Source organism: Odontesthes bonariensis, chromosome 14, assembly GCF_027942865.1.
Source record: "Odontesthes bonariensis isolate fOdoBon6 chromosome 14, fOdoBon6.hap1, whole genome shotgun sequence".
Taxonomy (NCBI): Eukaryota; Metazoa; Chordata; class Actinopteri; order Atheriniformes; family Atherinopsidae; genus Odontesthes; species Odontesthes bonariensis.
The window spans coordinates 24,211,444-24,225,029 of NC_134519.1; the positions used below are offsets into that span (position 1 = coordinate 24,211,444).

General features: G+C 41.5%; 1 protein-coding gene across 3 annotated transcripts in view; it reads right to left on the reverse strand.

The window, feature by feature from the left end:
- chd7 (chromodomain helicase DNA binding protein 7) overlaps positions 1-13,586 on the reverse strand; it is a 70,197-nt gene that overhangs the window by 33,731 nt on the left and 22,880 nt on the right. For all 3 annotated transcript variants that reach the window (XM_075483710.1, XM_075483711.1, XM_075483712.1), the window contains exon 4: positions 8,940-9,415. In XM_075483710.1, coding sequence (XP_075339825.1) covers positions 8,940-9,415 — 476 coding nt within the window. The remainder of the gene's footprint in view (positions 1-8,939; positions 9,416-13,586) is intronic.

Genomic DNA, 13,586 nt, shown 5'->3' on the forward strand with positions numbered 1-13,586 from the left:
GGAACAATTCATAGTGGACTGCTGAACCCCATCACAAATTAATTTATAGATAAGATGAGGGGACAGTCGGGTTCTGCCATCACATATCCGGATAACTTTTCATATTTGCCAGCTGCTAGTCAAACATCTGCACATCCAGTTAAGTCTAACTGGTTTACAAAATAACATTAGCACAGCAAAAACAAGCTTAAACCCAATCGTGTACCTCCATGCTCGATATGAATATGTGTGTGTATGCACTCAGCTGAGGACAGAGCAGGGAGTTATCTTCATTGTGTGACAAATATCAGCAAAATAACTAACGACAAAGCATGTGGACTGATTATGAAGACAGAGGACCATCATCTTTCATTTGACAGGGTACTTCAGAAAAAAACTCTAGTGGCAACAATTATACAGTTGTGGAGTGTGAATTATAAAAACAGACTGAAAACATTTAACCAACACAACTCAAAGACATTAACAAATCATCCAGGCCACATGTTTATTTACATTTGGTAGCCTTGTGCCATATCCTTGACTTGCTCTAAACAAATCACTACATTTTCCACACCCACGTTTTTAGACCCTGCATGCTTTTAGGGGGTTATTCATGTTTGTGCATCTGCTCAATTTTGGGCTAGTAAGACATTGATATGGTCATCCTCCCCAGTCTAATGGTTAACCAGTTTCTTCACCACTTGCAGCCCGAATAATTGTAACCACGTGAATGCATGTGAATGGATCTACAACCATTCAGAAAAGCAACATAGCAGACAGAGAAAATGGCAAGCAGGAGAACCCCAAGAATGCCTGTTCTGAGGAGAGACTTTGCATAGGACAAGCTCGGCATAGGAAGCAAGCATCCAGACAGCTGACATGTGGGTCACATGTGGGTCTGCAAAGCAGGTCAGTTTTTGCACAAAGACACAAAAATCACAATTTCCATTTTACCCAGAAACCACTTCAGAGTGTTTTCAAGCATTTCTTCAGCACGTGTGAACACCAATGCGTACAATATCCAGACCTACTTTTGAGGACACTGTCCGAATTTCATGTATGCAAACTGGATTAAACCTGGTTTCAAATATTTATACACATGTTAAATAAAAAATTAATATTTATTCATTCGTCATCCACATAAAATCTGTTTGCACAAATTATATCCACAGTATATGTTATATATTGTGTGCAGGACTTTCAAACAACTTCATATAACACAGACTGCCTTCTTGTTTAGGCCCACAGGTCATTCAAGCTGACCAATATCAGCACTGTAGGGTTTTCACGTCACCAATCAGTATCTGCTCAGCTTGCTTGTACCTCAGGTGAAGTAGTACCGACAAAAAACACCAATCTGTTTGGATCTGATTGAGTCACCCCAGCCCCAACACACACGGCCCAAAGGATCTACAGTTAACATCCCAATACCAGACACTCCAGGACACCCTCAGAGGTCCTTTATCCACACCCTAATTGGTCAAAGCGCTGCAGGGCATGAGCAGAAAATACTCTATAATCAGCTGGTGTTATGATCGGTGTATGTTTTTTTTTGTTTAATTCATATCAATAGACTTTACAAATGAGACCAAGCAAAATCTGATTAACTCACCAATTTCTTCAATTTTGTGACCCAATGCAGTTCAACACATGATAAATGTTCTCTCATTTTCATATGAAGGAAAAGTAAAATCAATGGTCAAAACCATTTGAGATTTCGACATATTGTGGCATTTAATTCTTTTATCTTCTGGTCACAGTGAAGTAAGGATAGTCTGTTTATTGGTGTAACAAAACATCTCACTTTCTTTTCAGAAGCCACATAATCAGTCAGTCAGTCCTGCCTTACATGTGCCTCCATATAAACAGTTTCTATTTCAGAGAGTGGAAGAACCAGATTAACTGTTATTCTACAGTCGTGAAAGTGTTTTATAAACACCTGAAAATACTTTGACCCAACAACAGAAAAAGCTTTTTGTTACCTGTAAAAGTTACTTGTGAAATAAACTTTGATTAACTAAAATCTAATAAAAATATTTAAAAAAAACTTCAATTAAATACAGCTATAAGTCCCAGGCACTCAAAAGTAGAACAGGAAGAAGGTATTAAATAAAAAGCTTTTAATGACTTTGGCTAATCATAATAAAATGCCAACATGTTTCAACCACCACCGTGGTGCTTTGCCCTGATGAAGACCACGGTGGTGGTTGAAACATGTTGGCATTTTATTATGATTAGCCAAAGTCATTAAAGGCTTTTTATTTAATACCTTCTTCCTGTTCTACTTTTGAGTGCCTGGGACTTATTTATTTTCTGATCGTGGATTTCCCTACCCCAAGAGCACCACTTTGGACTTTTTGTGATACACCTGAGCGCCGGGTTGACTTCTCTCTTTAACTACAGCTATAGTCTTCCACCTCTGGTGTTTGTCACTTTGAAATACAAAATCAGGGGTCATTGGAAGCTAAAAATTACATTGTTTTAAATAGGTAAATAGGAGGACAGTCACATTTCGTGTAAAAAAATAAATTAAAAAAAATCTGCAGATGCCACCAACTTATACAAATATCATTCATCTCAAATAGATTATTTTTTTATCATAGCTGCTGCAGTCAAAAAAGGTTAAGTTTTGGCATAGGGGAAGACTATAAGAATATGTACAGAGTATTTGGGTCTTAAAGATTTAAGCGGCGCCACAGCACTTGCACATGCATATCTCACAACAGGCGGCGACTCATTGGGTAGGGACAGGGTTTCATAAGAGATTCCCTAACATTGGGGATTAGCAAAGCTGGCTAATTTGCAAACATGGAACTGGATCCACAAATGAAGCAGCTTTCCAAAATCCAGCTGTACAGTTTGGTTCAAATTATGCAAACTTACTTTGCAATACCAACATTGTATCTACTTCCAGGACACTAGGAAACAATTAATTGTACTAATAAGTTGGTATAAAATAGACTGTACAACTGTGCATGCGCCGTCCATTCTGGTCCAAGTGTGTGTTTGTGTTGCCCTCTGCAGAACTGTGTGCCTGGATCTCTCTCCTGCACCGTGCCTCCCTCCCTCCCTCCTGCTCACTCCCCTCTCTCCATCTCTCACCCCCTCTCTGTCCCTGGGGCCCTTCTCCTTTCATCCTCACGCCAAGAGCAATCACCATCTCCGTGGTAACGGCTGGTCATGTGACCTGCACCTGTTCCTCTGGCTGGTCGCCACACGCTGGAGCCATCTGGCCACACAAACGTACACACACATACACACACTCTTCTCCACTTGGCTGCCTTCTCCCTTCTCTTCCTCCCAGCGTCTTCATGGCCTCACTTCTCAACTACACCATCACCTCTCTCCAGCTCTTCCTGCATCCGTTCATTCTACTTTCAACTATAAATGTCTCTTATCCAACAAATAAGTTAACTTGCACAAGAATAAAGAATGGTGTTACATCAACTTTCTTGCTTTTGATTAAAAAACAAAAAACAATAATAATCCACCTGATTACACCATCCTTTTGGTTTTGACAAGTTTCATATTTGAACAAAAACATTGCTGTTACTGAGCTTTATGAGCCGACTGTTATGTCTTTGAGCCCTAAATCTTGACCAATGCTAGACAGAAGTCTTGTCCTCGACAAAGACTCAGCACTACATCTCAGCTGTAAAAATACGCACCATTTTTGTCTTCATTTGTATGGTCTACAAGCCATGGTGGCTTTTTATGATTAGTTTCATAACACTGCCTTTCCCTACTCTGTAAGCAAGGTCAATAAAGTCTGATAAACTAACTGCGATTCCAGAACTCTCAGACACACCTTAAATTGTAAAATAATTGTGGATTAATAGGAAAAATACCAAAGCATATGAAAAAGCTCGACCCATTCATCATCGGTGTACTCATCCATGTAAATGTGACCTAAGATTCATTTGTACACGATTTTATCTTCGTGTCTAGAGTTTATATGCAATTCATACCTATAAAAAATAAAAAAAATTAATAATTAAAAAAAAATATATATATAAATATATATATATATTTGTGGTAGGAAACTTCAAAGTAACAGGTTACAATGTCAAAGAATGAGGGATGTAATCAAGGGTGAACTTTGCCATATAAAAAGTAAAAAAACTGCACAGAAATTAGGCTACTGTCATGTTGGCATGAAAAGGAGTGAGGTGACTCCCAATATAATCATTTTACTACAAAAAAATTGACAGTTCTAAAATCATTGTCGAGCTGTGAGGAGTCAACATGCCAATGTTCACTGAACATCTTCATATGAGGCCGGTCCTATCCAGGTGTACACATTGGCTCCTTCCTCACCCTCCTACATGTCTGCCATTCGCTCTGCAGTGAAGTCACAGGGGTGTAGCATACCATTCACACATGCCCGTCAGCTGTGGGACACTATGTTTATGAAGGAGGGAAGCTGAGATGATCCTTTCAGGGACAGAGACCAGATGAAGACAAAAGCGAAGGGGTGGGGTGTCAAGAACACCTGCTGCTGTGATGAGTCATAACACTGAACCCCTATAACCCTTCCTCTCAATAAAAAAAAAAATAGAGGGCCATGAGGCTACTCACAAAGAAACTTATCTGTGTGTTCAGAAAGTGCTGTATTTGCACAAACGTCTGCAGACATGCACAAAGCAAGGTGCCTGCATTCGTGTCTGATTTCTTTGTGTGTGCTGCAAACAAATTACCTCTGCACGCACACACACACACCAATAGAGAGAGAAGGGTGTGGCAGCTGAGAGCGCTGTTATTTATAGATGTACTTCCTCTGAGAGAGGTAGACACAGAGATGAAGACAGAGGGAAGAGGAGGATAGAGAGAAGAGGCAAGGTCAGAGGAGAGGAGTGAGCTGACTGGACAAGTAAACCACCTGATTCTCTCTGCATCGCTCACACCCACTCATGTACATATTGTCCTGAACGGCTGAAACCAGCAGGACTGAGCACATCTGAGACTTCAATTTTCTCTCTCTTTGACATCAAGTTGGACTGTGCTGGCTTTTCTTGCCACTTCGGGAAAAGTTTGGAGTTAACATTTTTAGCCCCATAAACTTAACTGAAGCAATATCTTTCTAGCCCCTTCTGGATACCAACATTCAGCCCCTTCTGAGTACCAACAGAGAGAAAACAAACACTGCTGGAATTAGAGGAATTTCCTCTAGCCAGCTCTGAGGGCATCTCCAGCTTTAAACGTATCCACAAATCCGCTAAATGATGCAAGTGTGTAGATAAATAATCAACTTGGTGGCAACTGGAACTGCCAACAACTAATGCAGCAAATAAAAATCTATAGATAAAAAAAATATCTCCAAATAATAACGAATACAGGGGAAAAAAAAAAAAAAAAGGCTTTTTCAAAGCCTTACCTCTGTCCATTTATAGCAAAATATAAAGACAAACGGGCAAGAGAATCCCGTTTTCTAATTCTGCAATTCAAAACAACTTTATAAACAGCATGTCACTTACCGGTTGTCGGTATGCTCGCGCATGTGAAAGCCCAAAAGAGTCAATGGACGATACGAAGCAATTATCTTCTCTAGAACAGCCATGATAAACTATTTAAAACATTACAACAATATTACTGGGCATGAAACAACATGAAGTAATGCTAACCTAGCAGTATATGGTATTGTTGCTAAATACTTGAACGCAGTTTTTGTAGAGAAGATAATTGCTTTGTATATGGGAGTATCGTCCATTGACTCTTTTGGGCTTTCACATGAGGGCGCATACAAACAACAGGTAAGTGACATGCTGTTTATAAAGTTGTTTTGTAACGTCCCCATGCCAGTAATGTGAGAACCATGCATATGGTTTTGATGGTAAGGCTTGTGACTTTATTGTCGGATGGTTTATAAAGTGGTGTGACGTTTCTGCAGTGTGCAAGTTGTTGTTTTACGTGGAAGGTTTAGAATTTGCCCATTGGCCACCACGTATTTGGCTAGCATGACAGGCTGCGCAAACAGCGCAATCGCCGCACAGGGAGCGCCGATTTGCACCAGTCTGTGTCCTACTGTCAGTATTTGACAACCTCTAGCAATGGAAATGCGCTTCAAATGCCCCGGAGTTCTCCTTTAAGATAGACAAGACAGATGTGCAGACAAAAAAAGCTTACTGAACTGACCCAAGGTGGTACACATGAAGGACTCAAAAGGGCACTTTGACAAAAGCTAAATCCAGTAACAAAATGTTTAAAACTGCATGGTTATTTCATATTATTTGCATACTGTAATGACAGGTAAGTTTCCCCAATCCTTTCCTTCCTCCCTTGCCTGTATTTGGGGGGCGGCAGCCTCCGTTTGTCAACCCCACCAACATTCACTATAAAAGGCCCAGCTTTTAATTGAATCCCAGTTTTTATTTTAAAGGAAATATGGTAAGTGGGGAAAATTAATAATAACAACAACAGTCAATGTTCATCCTGGTTACACTGACTAAGCAAAGCCTTTCGCCTGCTCTGAGGAGGTTTATTTGTTCATACGAAGATGCAAATACTCTGAGCAGAGAAAACATATTGCAGCGTGGAGTGGGCCTTAAGACTCCTGAGCTTTGGGGGCTTATTTCTATAAATACTGACGGAAATCACAAATTAGTTACCCCAAAATGCAACGAAACATGTACGTCTGATGCCCTTGGAGTTTTTCTGTGCAAGTGAGAAACAACTTTTGAGACAACCGACGATTGTTTAATGAAGCTCATCGTTCAAGGAACGTCGAAGTGTAACAATAATCCATCTGATTTTGGAGCAACGTCTCGCAGCTAAGAAGCATCACAGAGAAAAGAAAAATCTATACTTAATGCGATTAATTTTTGAACCCTTCTAATTGTGTAATGTCATAAAAAACACACTTAAAAAGACTTAAAGATATACAGTATGGCTGTGATAATGAGCTATGACTAATGAAGAGCTCAGCTTCATGAGAGCCATGCCAAACCTCCTTTAAAAATATGGAGACTTAATATGGCTTTGCTTATGTGTGCTCAAAACAACTTTGCTCCTCAGTTCTTGGCACGAATCAGAAAGAGTAAGAGGGAAGATGAGGAGGGTGTAGGAAAGGAAAAGATGAAAGGATACGCTCCTCTTCGTCAAAAAGAGGTGGGCTTGGAGGGAGAGGAAAGGTAAGGTGAAGACAGAATAAAAGAAAAGATAGTTGGGTGATTACAAATGTCCACCATTTTAGAGTAGCAGTGAATGGCCAGCAGCCATTATTATGCTAAATTAACCTGGGAGCTCTACTCAAGATGGAGGAAAGCCTGACAACAGATAAGAGCTAGTTTAGTTTACCAACACACACAGGGCTGAGAATGGACTCCCCACCCCCACGTTTCCTCTGGCCTCTCACACACAGTTGTGGCTGTGGAGTGGTCAGCAGCATGGCCCTCATTATCATTAGACGCCATTTTCTGCCACAAAGATTACCAATGACCCCTCCCCCCAAGAAATGCATACACACACAAAACGGCTGCCCCCTCATTCCCCCACCCCACCCCCCATTGACTCTTTTCCAATGGCCGGTGCATGCATACACATCCACCCAACCTTCCCCAGCGCTGAACCCCCGCCTGCTATGGCCCTCCTCCTTCCTTGGGATAAAAGAGACCGAGAGGAAAAGGAGAGATGAGAAATACTGAGGGACAGAGGGCGAGAGATGGGGGGCTGTCCTGACACATTCCTCAGTCCGATCAAATTTCCAGCTCCACAATGATACAACCGCAGAGCCTCTCATATACAAACGTCCTTCAGCTTTGACTGAGATACAGTGACAAAAAGCATCCACAACAGCAAAAAGCGAAAAACTACTAATATTGATGAGGTGAGGCAGGACTTGAGGTGTGCTTCCCTGAGTGGTGAAAACAGATATGATAACAGAAGATAGAGACGGAGTGAAAACGCTGGGATAAGATGAGAGCTCGGTGTAAACAAAGTGAACTGATGGCGGTATTGACCAAAAGTATGAAGGAATGATAAGCACTACAAGTTCTACCAAGCAAATCTGTATCTGGACCTACAGCTTTTAAACATTTAATAACTTTCCCTGAACAGCCACATTCAAATGTATGTAGAACACTAAATGCGGGAGAACATAATTAACAAAATGGCTCTTTCCCCCCTTTTTGTTTCAAAACTTCACCCATCCAAAATCCTTTTCTAGGTTAGAAAACTTAAGTAAATAATCGTCTAAGGAAATTGTGATTGGTGTGAAAATCAATATAGCATTTGCTGGAGCCCCAATGGAATTTTTCAGATTTAAAATTTGTTTCATACAGATACTGAAATTTTTGTTTTAAACACTTGAATAAATGTCACTGAGCAATTGAGTCAGTGACACTTTTAGTGAATTGACAGACAAGACAGGCTCAAGTTTCACCTTCAACCTGAGTTAACACTGATGATCAGCGTGTGTGTGTGCGTGTGGGAATTGTGATTGATCCACAGATCTAAACGCCTGTGCTCTATGCACTACTGAGCCCTGTGATCACCAACTCACACCCATATAAATACAATGTGTGGCAGTTCGCAGCTAAGAGGTTGTGACCCCCTGGTTCCTCCTGGTTGGACACATGAGTGATGGATATAGTGTGTACGTGTGTGTTCATGCTTGTGTTTTGGTATATGTGGGCTAACCAGGACTGACATCAAAATGTAGACATTTCAATGATTTATTTGCTACAGTAAACATGTCGATATATTTTCAAATGTAGTGTCCCGACCCCCGGTAACTACCCAAGCTGCTAAGCACTTGTATTTCTATTTCAGTGCATATTTATGAGGAAGTGATACTAATATGAACACCTTCAATTTAGTAGTTAAGGTAACCAAGTACATTGAGACTTTTTGGATATCAAATTCCATTATCAAATATGTCCACACTAGCCGATCCAGTTCCTCTACACAAATTTCCCTAAACACAAACAAACCATTCACGGTGAATGAGGGCATGCTGCTCCTACCTGGTTTTCTTGGGAGTCTTGACCTTGGGCGTGGTGCTCTTGGCTTTCTTCTCCTTGGGCTCCTTGGGCTCTTTGGGAGTCTTAGGTGTTTTGGGTGTCTTCGGGGTCTTGGGCTCTTTGGGCTCCTTACCCTCCACCTTCTCCTTTGGTTTCTTTTTCCGCTTTTTCTTCTCCTCTGCCGGTGCTGAACTTCCTTCTACAATTCCTGTGCCAGTAACCTGTTCACCCGCGTCACTTCCTGTTGCAGGAAATGCTGACTTTACATCTTCCTCTCCTCCTTCCTTTGCCATCTTCTTGCCCCCCTCTTCTTCCTCTTCATCTACTACTTTTGCTTTCTTTTTCTTCTTCTTTTTTGGCTTGGTCGCCTGATCGCTAGGCTTCTCTGTGCTGATAGGCTGGCCGGGAGCTCCGGCGCCGACCATTGGCCTGTCAAGAACCATCATTGAGACATCACCTGACAGGTCCGAAGGGGAATGCTGAGGGTTGGAGAAAGAAACCAATTTCGGTTATTTTGAAACTTCAAAATTAAACCGACTTAAAAAAAAATATTAAAAAATATCATGACCAAACACTCATTTTCCACAGAAATAACCTAAAGAGTTGCTGTCAGCGAGGAAATACTTCAAAAGAGTTTTTATACGACTTCTTTTGGATCTTATTTTTGACATTTCAAAAGCAAAACAAACGGCCACAATCAGTGATAATTCGCCTTAATTTCTTTATCTGGAGGAAGCTTCCTTACTTGAATCGTATTTTGGATAATGACAAAAGTGTTATTTTGTTTTTAAAAACACCTAACTGGTTAAGAAAACATCATTGCTGATTATTTTACTGATGAATGATCAATATCAAGAATCGCAAAATAAGTCATATCAAAACCAAAAATGTGTCATGCGACATGAACTGTGTCTGCTGATGTCTCGCTTCAACACTGCCTGTCGGTTAATACTGATAAGCTTTCTGCGATGTGCGGATTTAATTTGTCGGCAATGGCAGAAAACAGAGAAGATAGTTAAGAGGGATCCATCCATCCATGAGTATGGCTCCCATCTTCTCCGTATCCTCGACTCTCCGTTGCTACAGTTTCCGCCTCCCCCCACTTCCAGCAGGCTAACCTTAGTAAACAAACTGGCTGACACCTCATTTTTCCTCCTTGGCTCTCCTGCAGACTAAAACCTATTTCTATGCCTCTTCTCCCTCCACCTCCTCTTTGCTCCAAGTAAGCTTTCTGTGACAGGAAACTGGTTACCAGCTGTTGGGAGCCTTTCCAGCTGCCTCTCCTCCCTCTCCCTCTCTTCCAGCCCTCCGTCCCTCCCTCCCTCCCTCCCTCCTTCCTTCTTTCTTTCTCTCTCTCCAGCTGCTCAGGGTCCCAGTAGCAGATGGGAAATCAGGCATCATGACACGAATAAATTATCTCCATACTTCAAAAAGGCACAGCAAGGGAGTGTATGTGTGTGTGTGTGTGTGTGTGTGTGTGTGTGTCTCATGACAGCGAGAGACACGGTGCCTTAGAGAGTGTACTCGTATGTGTGTGTGTGTGTGTGTATATATTACGAACATGCGTGTGTCAGTGTGTCAATGAGGTGTGTGTATGAACATCAGCAGGTTTACAGCAACAGCAACCATGGTGTACACACACACGCGCACACTTCGCACAGTTTGTTCACATGGAGGAGGAAAGAGTCGGGGTGCCATCACTGAAAGTTCACTTCCATCAGAAAAATGCTAATGTACACACACACAAACACTGCTGCAAGGTCACATCACACAAATCCCTGCACACATGCACACAAACACCTGCTGACACACACGTAAACTGAGCCATTTAGACGCACCAACGGGGGAGGGGAGGGTAGCTCAGGAAGAACGAGGGATAGAGAGACAGTCGCAAAAAGATAGAGAGAGAGATGGTGAGGGAGATGCAGTGCCAAGAGATAAATCTGTCTTCCTGCCAAGCTTCTTAGATAATCAATCACAAGAATGACAGTGAAGTCACACACAATGTGTGTGCAACCCCCCCCCCCCAAAATCGACAAACAAACACACACACACACACACCTGACTGCTGTGTCAAGTTTGGCGATATGCAGTGTGAATCTTAACAATTTGAGGTATATCTCAACTGTCCTGGTAAAAGAGATGTGATTTCTCCATCCACTTAATGCCACGCACTAGCTTTGGTCAGGGTTCAGACACAAACGGCAGCGAGGACTAGATCATCCAAACCCTAATTTCAAGAATCCATTTCATTCTAAAATATAAACCCTTTTCTTCACAAATGCGCAACTGATAATTTGTAGACTGCAAACTCATTCTTGCTGCCCAATCCAAGGCTGAGGTGCCATTAAAAATAACTTCCATCCCTAAAAGCAATTACTTTGGGATTTATTAAGAAAACCAAGTAGAGACCTCAAGCAAAAGATTTCTTAATCACTGACAACATAAAAATCTGCACCATTTTAAATGGATTTTTTTATCTATTTTTTTTAAAGTTTATACCACAAAAAATGTTTGACTGTGGCTACTGATTCATACCCGTTAGTTACAAGAAGGGGCATCTGTGTACGTCTGAATGTACTTTGGGAAACTTAGCTGTCAGCAAATGAATTTTTAAACATCCAGCCCAGTGCAGACTTGTTACAGCAAGCGAGAGCTTGCACCAACAACCATAAGGCACTAAAGGTGATATATTATGGAAAAAGAAAAATCCCTTTTTGTTCTTAAGAGCATACACTAGGGGGTCTGAAGTCACCAGCAAGTGTAAAACTCCCCCAAAACACAACCCTGGCATTTTTTCAGTGCCCCTTTGTTTTAAGGTTTAACGACCCATTCGGATTTTTATTTCAAAGTTACGTCACTCTTCTGCGAGTAGCTGCTGACCCAAGGAAATGACGTAATACCCAACATGCTGTGCACTTAGGTGCCATCTCAGCTAGTTATGCAGCTTTTGTAACCCATCCAAGAGCTGCGAGAGTGGTGTGTCTGAAAAACAGGGAGAGCTACAGCAAAGTGTATGAGCAAGTCCATCTCTATTACCCATCAAGACCTAAAAAGATACAATAATTTTTTTTTTTTAAATATCGAATCAAAAAGTGGTAGTTGTGTAGTTCAGTTTGTGTGGACATGATGTGCTTTCTGTAGGATTTTTTTTCTGGTGCTATTCCTGCGGTATAGTCGTTTTATTTCCTCAGTAGCAACACCTACTGTTTAGGATGAAGACAGCTGTGAGTCCAGTGCGCCTCAAGCGCCTGTATAAACCATTATAGTGCTGCGCTGACATCACGCAATGACCAATGTGGCGAGCATAATTGTGGCTTCAAGTGCAAAACAGACTCTTCATTTGACTCTGAGGTTCAAACCTATTTGGCTGAAACAGTTTTCTCCTAAGCTGAATCCATTGTTTCACACTCATTTCTTTATACATTTCAATTTCATTTGTCCCAATACTTAGAAGACTTTGACATGATACAGACCAAAGGGACAAAAGGAAGGTCAAATGAGTCCTGATAGAGAAAATAGTGCACACCACTTTCCCATATTTTAGGGAAAGCATAGTTTTTGCTCAGATGGCGATTTTTATGTAGAAAACGAGCCTATAAAGAAATAAAATCCATCCCCGTTTACTACATAATTTAGCTCTTAGCAGCTGTAGTAGATTTTACATCGAAACTATGATGATGCCGTTTACTGAACGTCTTCGAAAAGCAGATTGTATCATCCCACTGATGAGGTACGTCATCCCTCAGAACAAGATGAAACCAAACTGATCTGCTGTGGTCATCCATAGGTGATATTAACCAACATGTCCACCTGTCTTGGTTGACTTCCACTTCCAGAACAAACAGACTTGAACTTTATAGAAACACGAGAGATGGCAAGAATAAAAGAAAAGCATTTGTGTAAAGGCGTCGAGTAAGTCAAAGGATTCTCTGAAATTAGGCTTTGGACAATCTAGTTCATGCTGCTGTTTGTATCTGAACCACGACTGACCAAAGCTAGTGCAGGGGAAAAAACTGAAAAAGAAAACACCACTTTTAAGTTAACTAGAGCAAAGAAACCACACCAAGTCAATTGGTGATAAACATTTGTTGAAATCAGCACAAACAGGAGACGGACGAACACAGAGTAGCTTTTTCTCAAATCTGCAGAATCTTATTGAGGTAAATGGTATAGCAGCTCACTGACTGAGCCAGTGGTCGGGGGAGGGGCGAGGCAAGCATGTTATATGTCAACTAGAGTGCTGCACGCAAGATTGTGTGTGTGTGTGTGTGTGTGAGATGTAGAATAAAGGTCAAAGCACAGCACTCTGCCAGAGCTGTGACCTTGAGCTGCTGACGAAGGCACTCGTGCATGTGTGTGCGTGCATGTGTAATAACCATGCTTAGTGAACAGATGGAGCTTAGAGTACCAGACATACAGTCATCATGACTGACTGACTAGATCGGTGTGTGTGTGTGTGGCTCTTTCTAACAAGTGCATCATGAGAGAACTCCCTCCCTGTGCCACAGACAAACACAGAGATGTACATTAGTCTCACTCCTCTAGTTAGGCTATCCTATTTCTCAAGACAGATTCAGCATCCCGTTCTGGACCACACGATCAGTGCGCGCACGCGCGTGTGTGTATAATAACGGGGGCTGCCGGGCC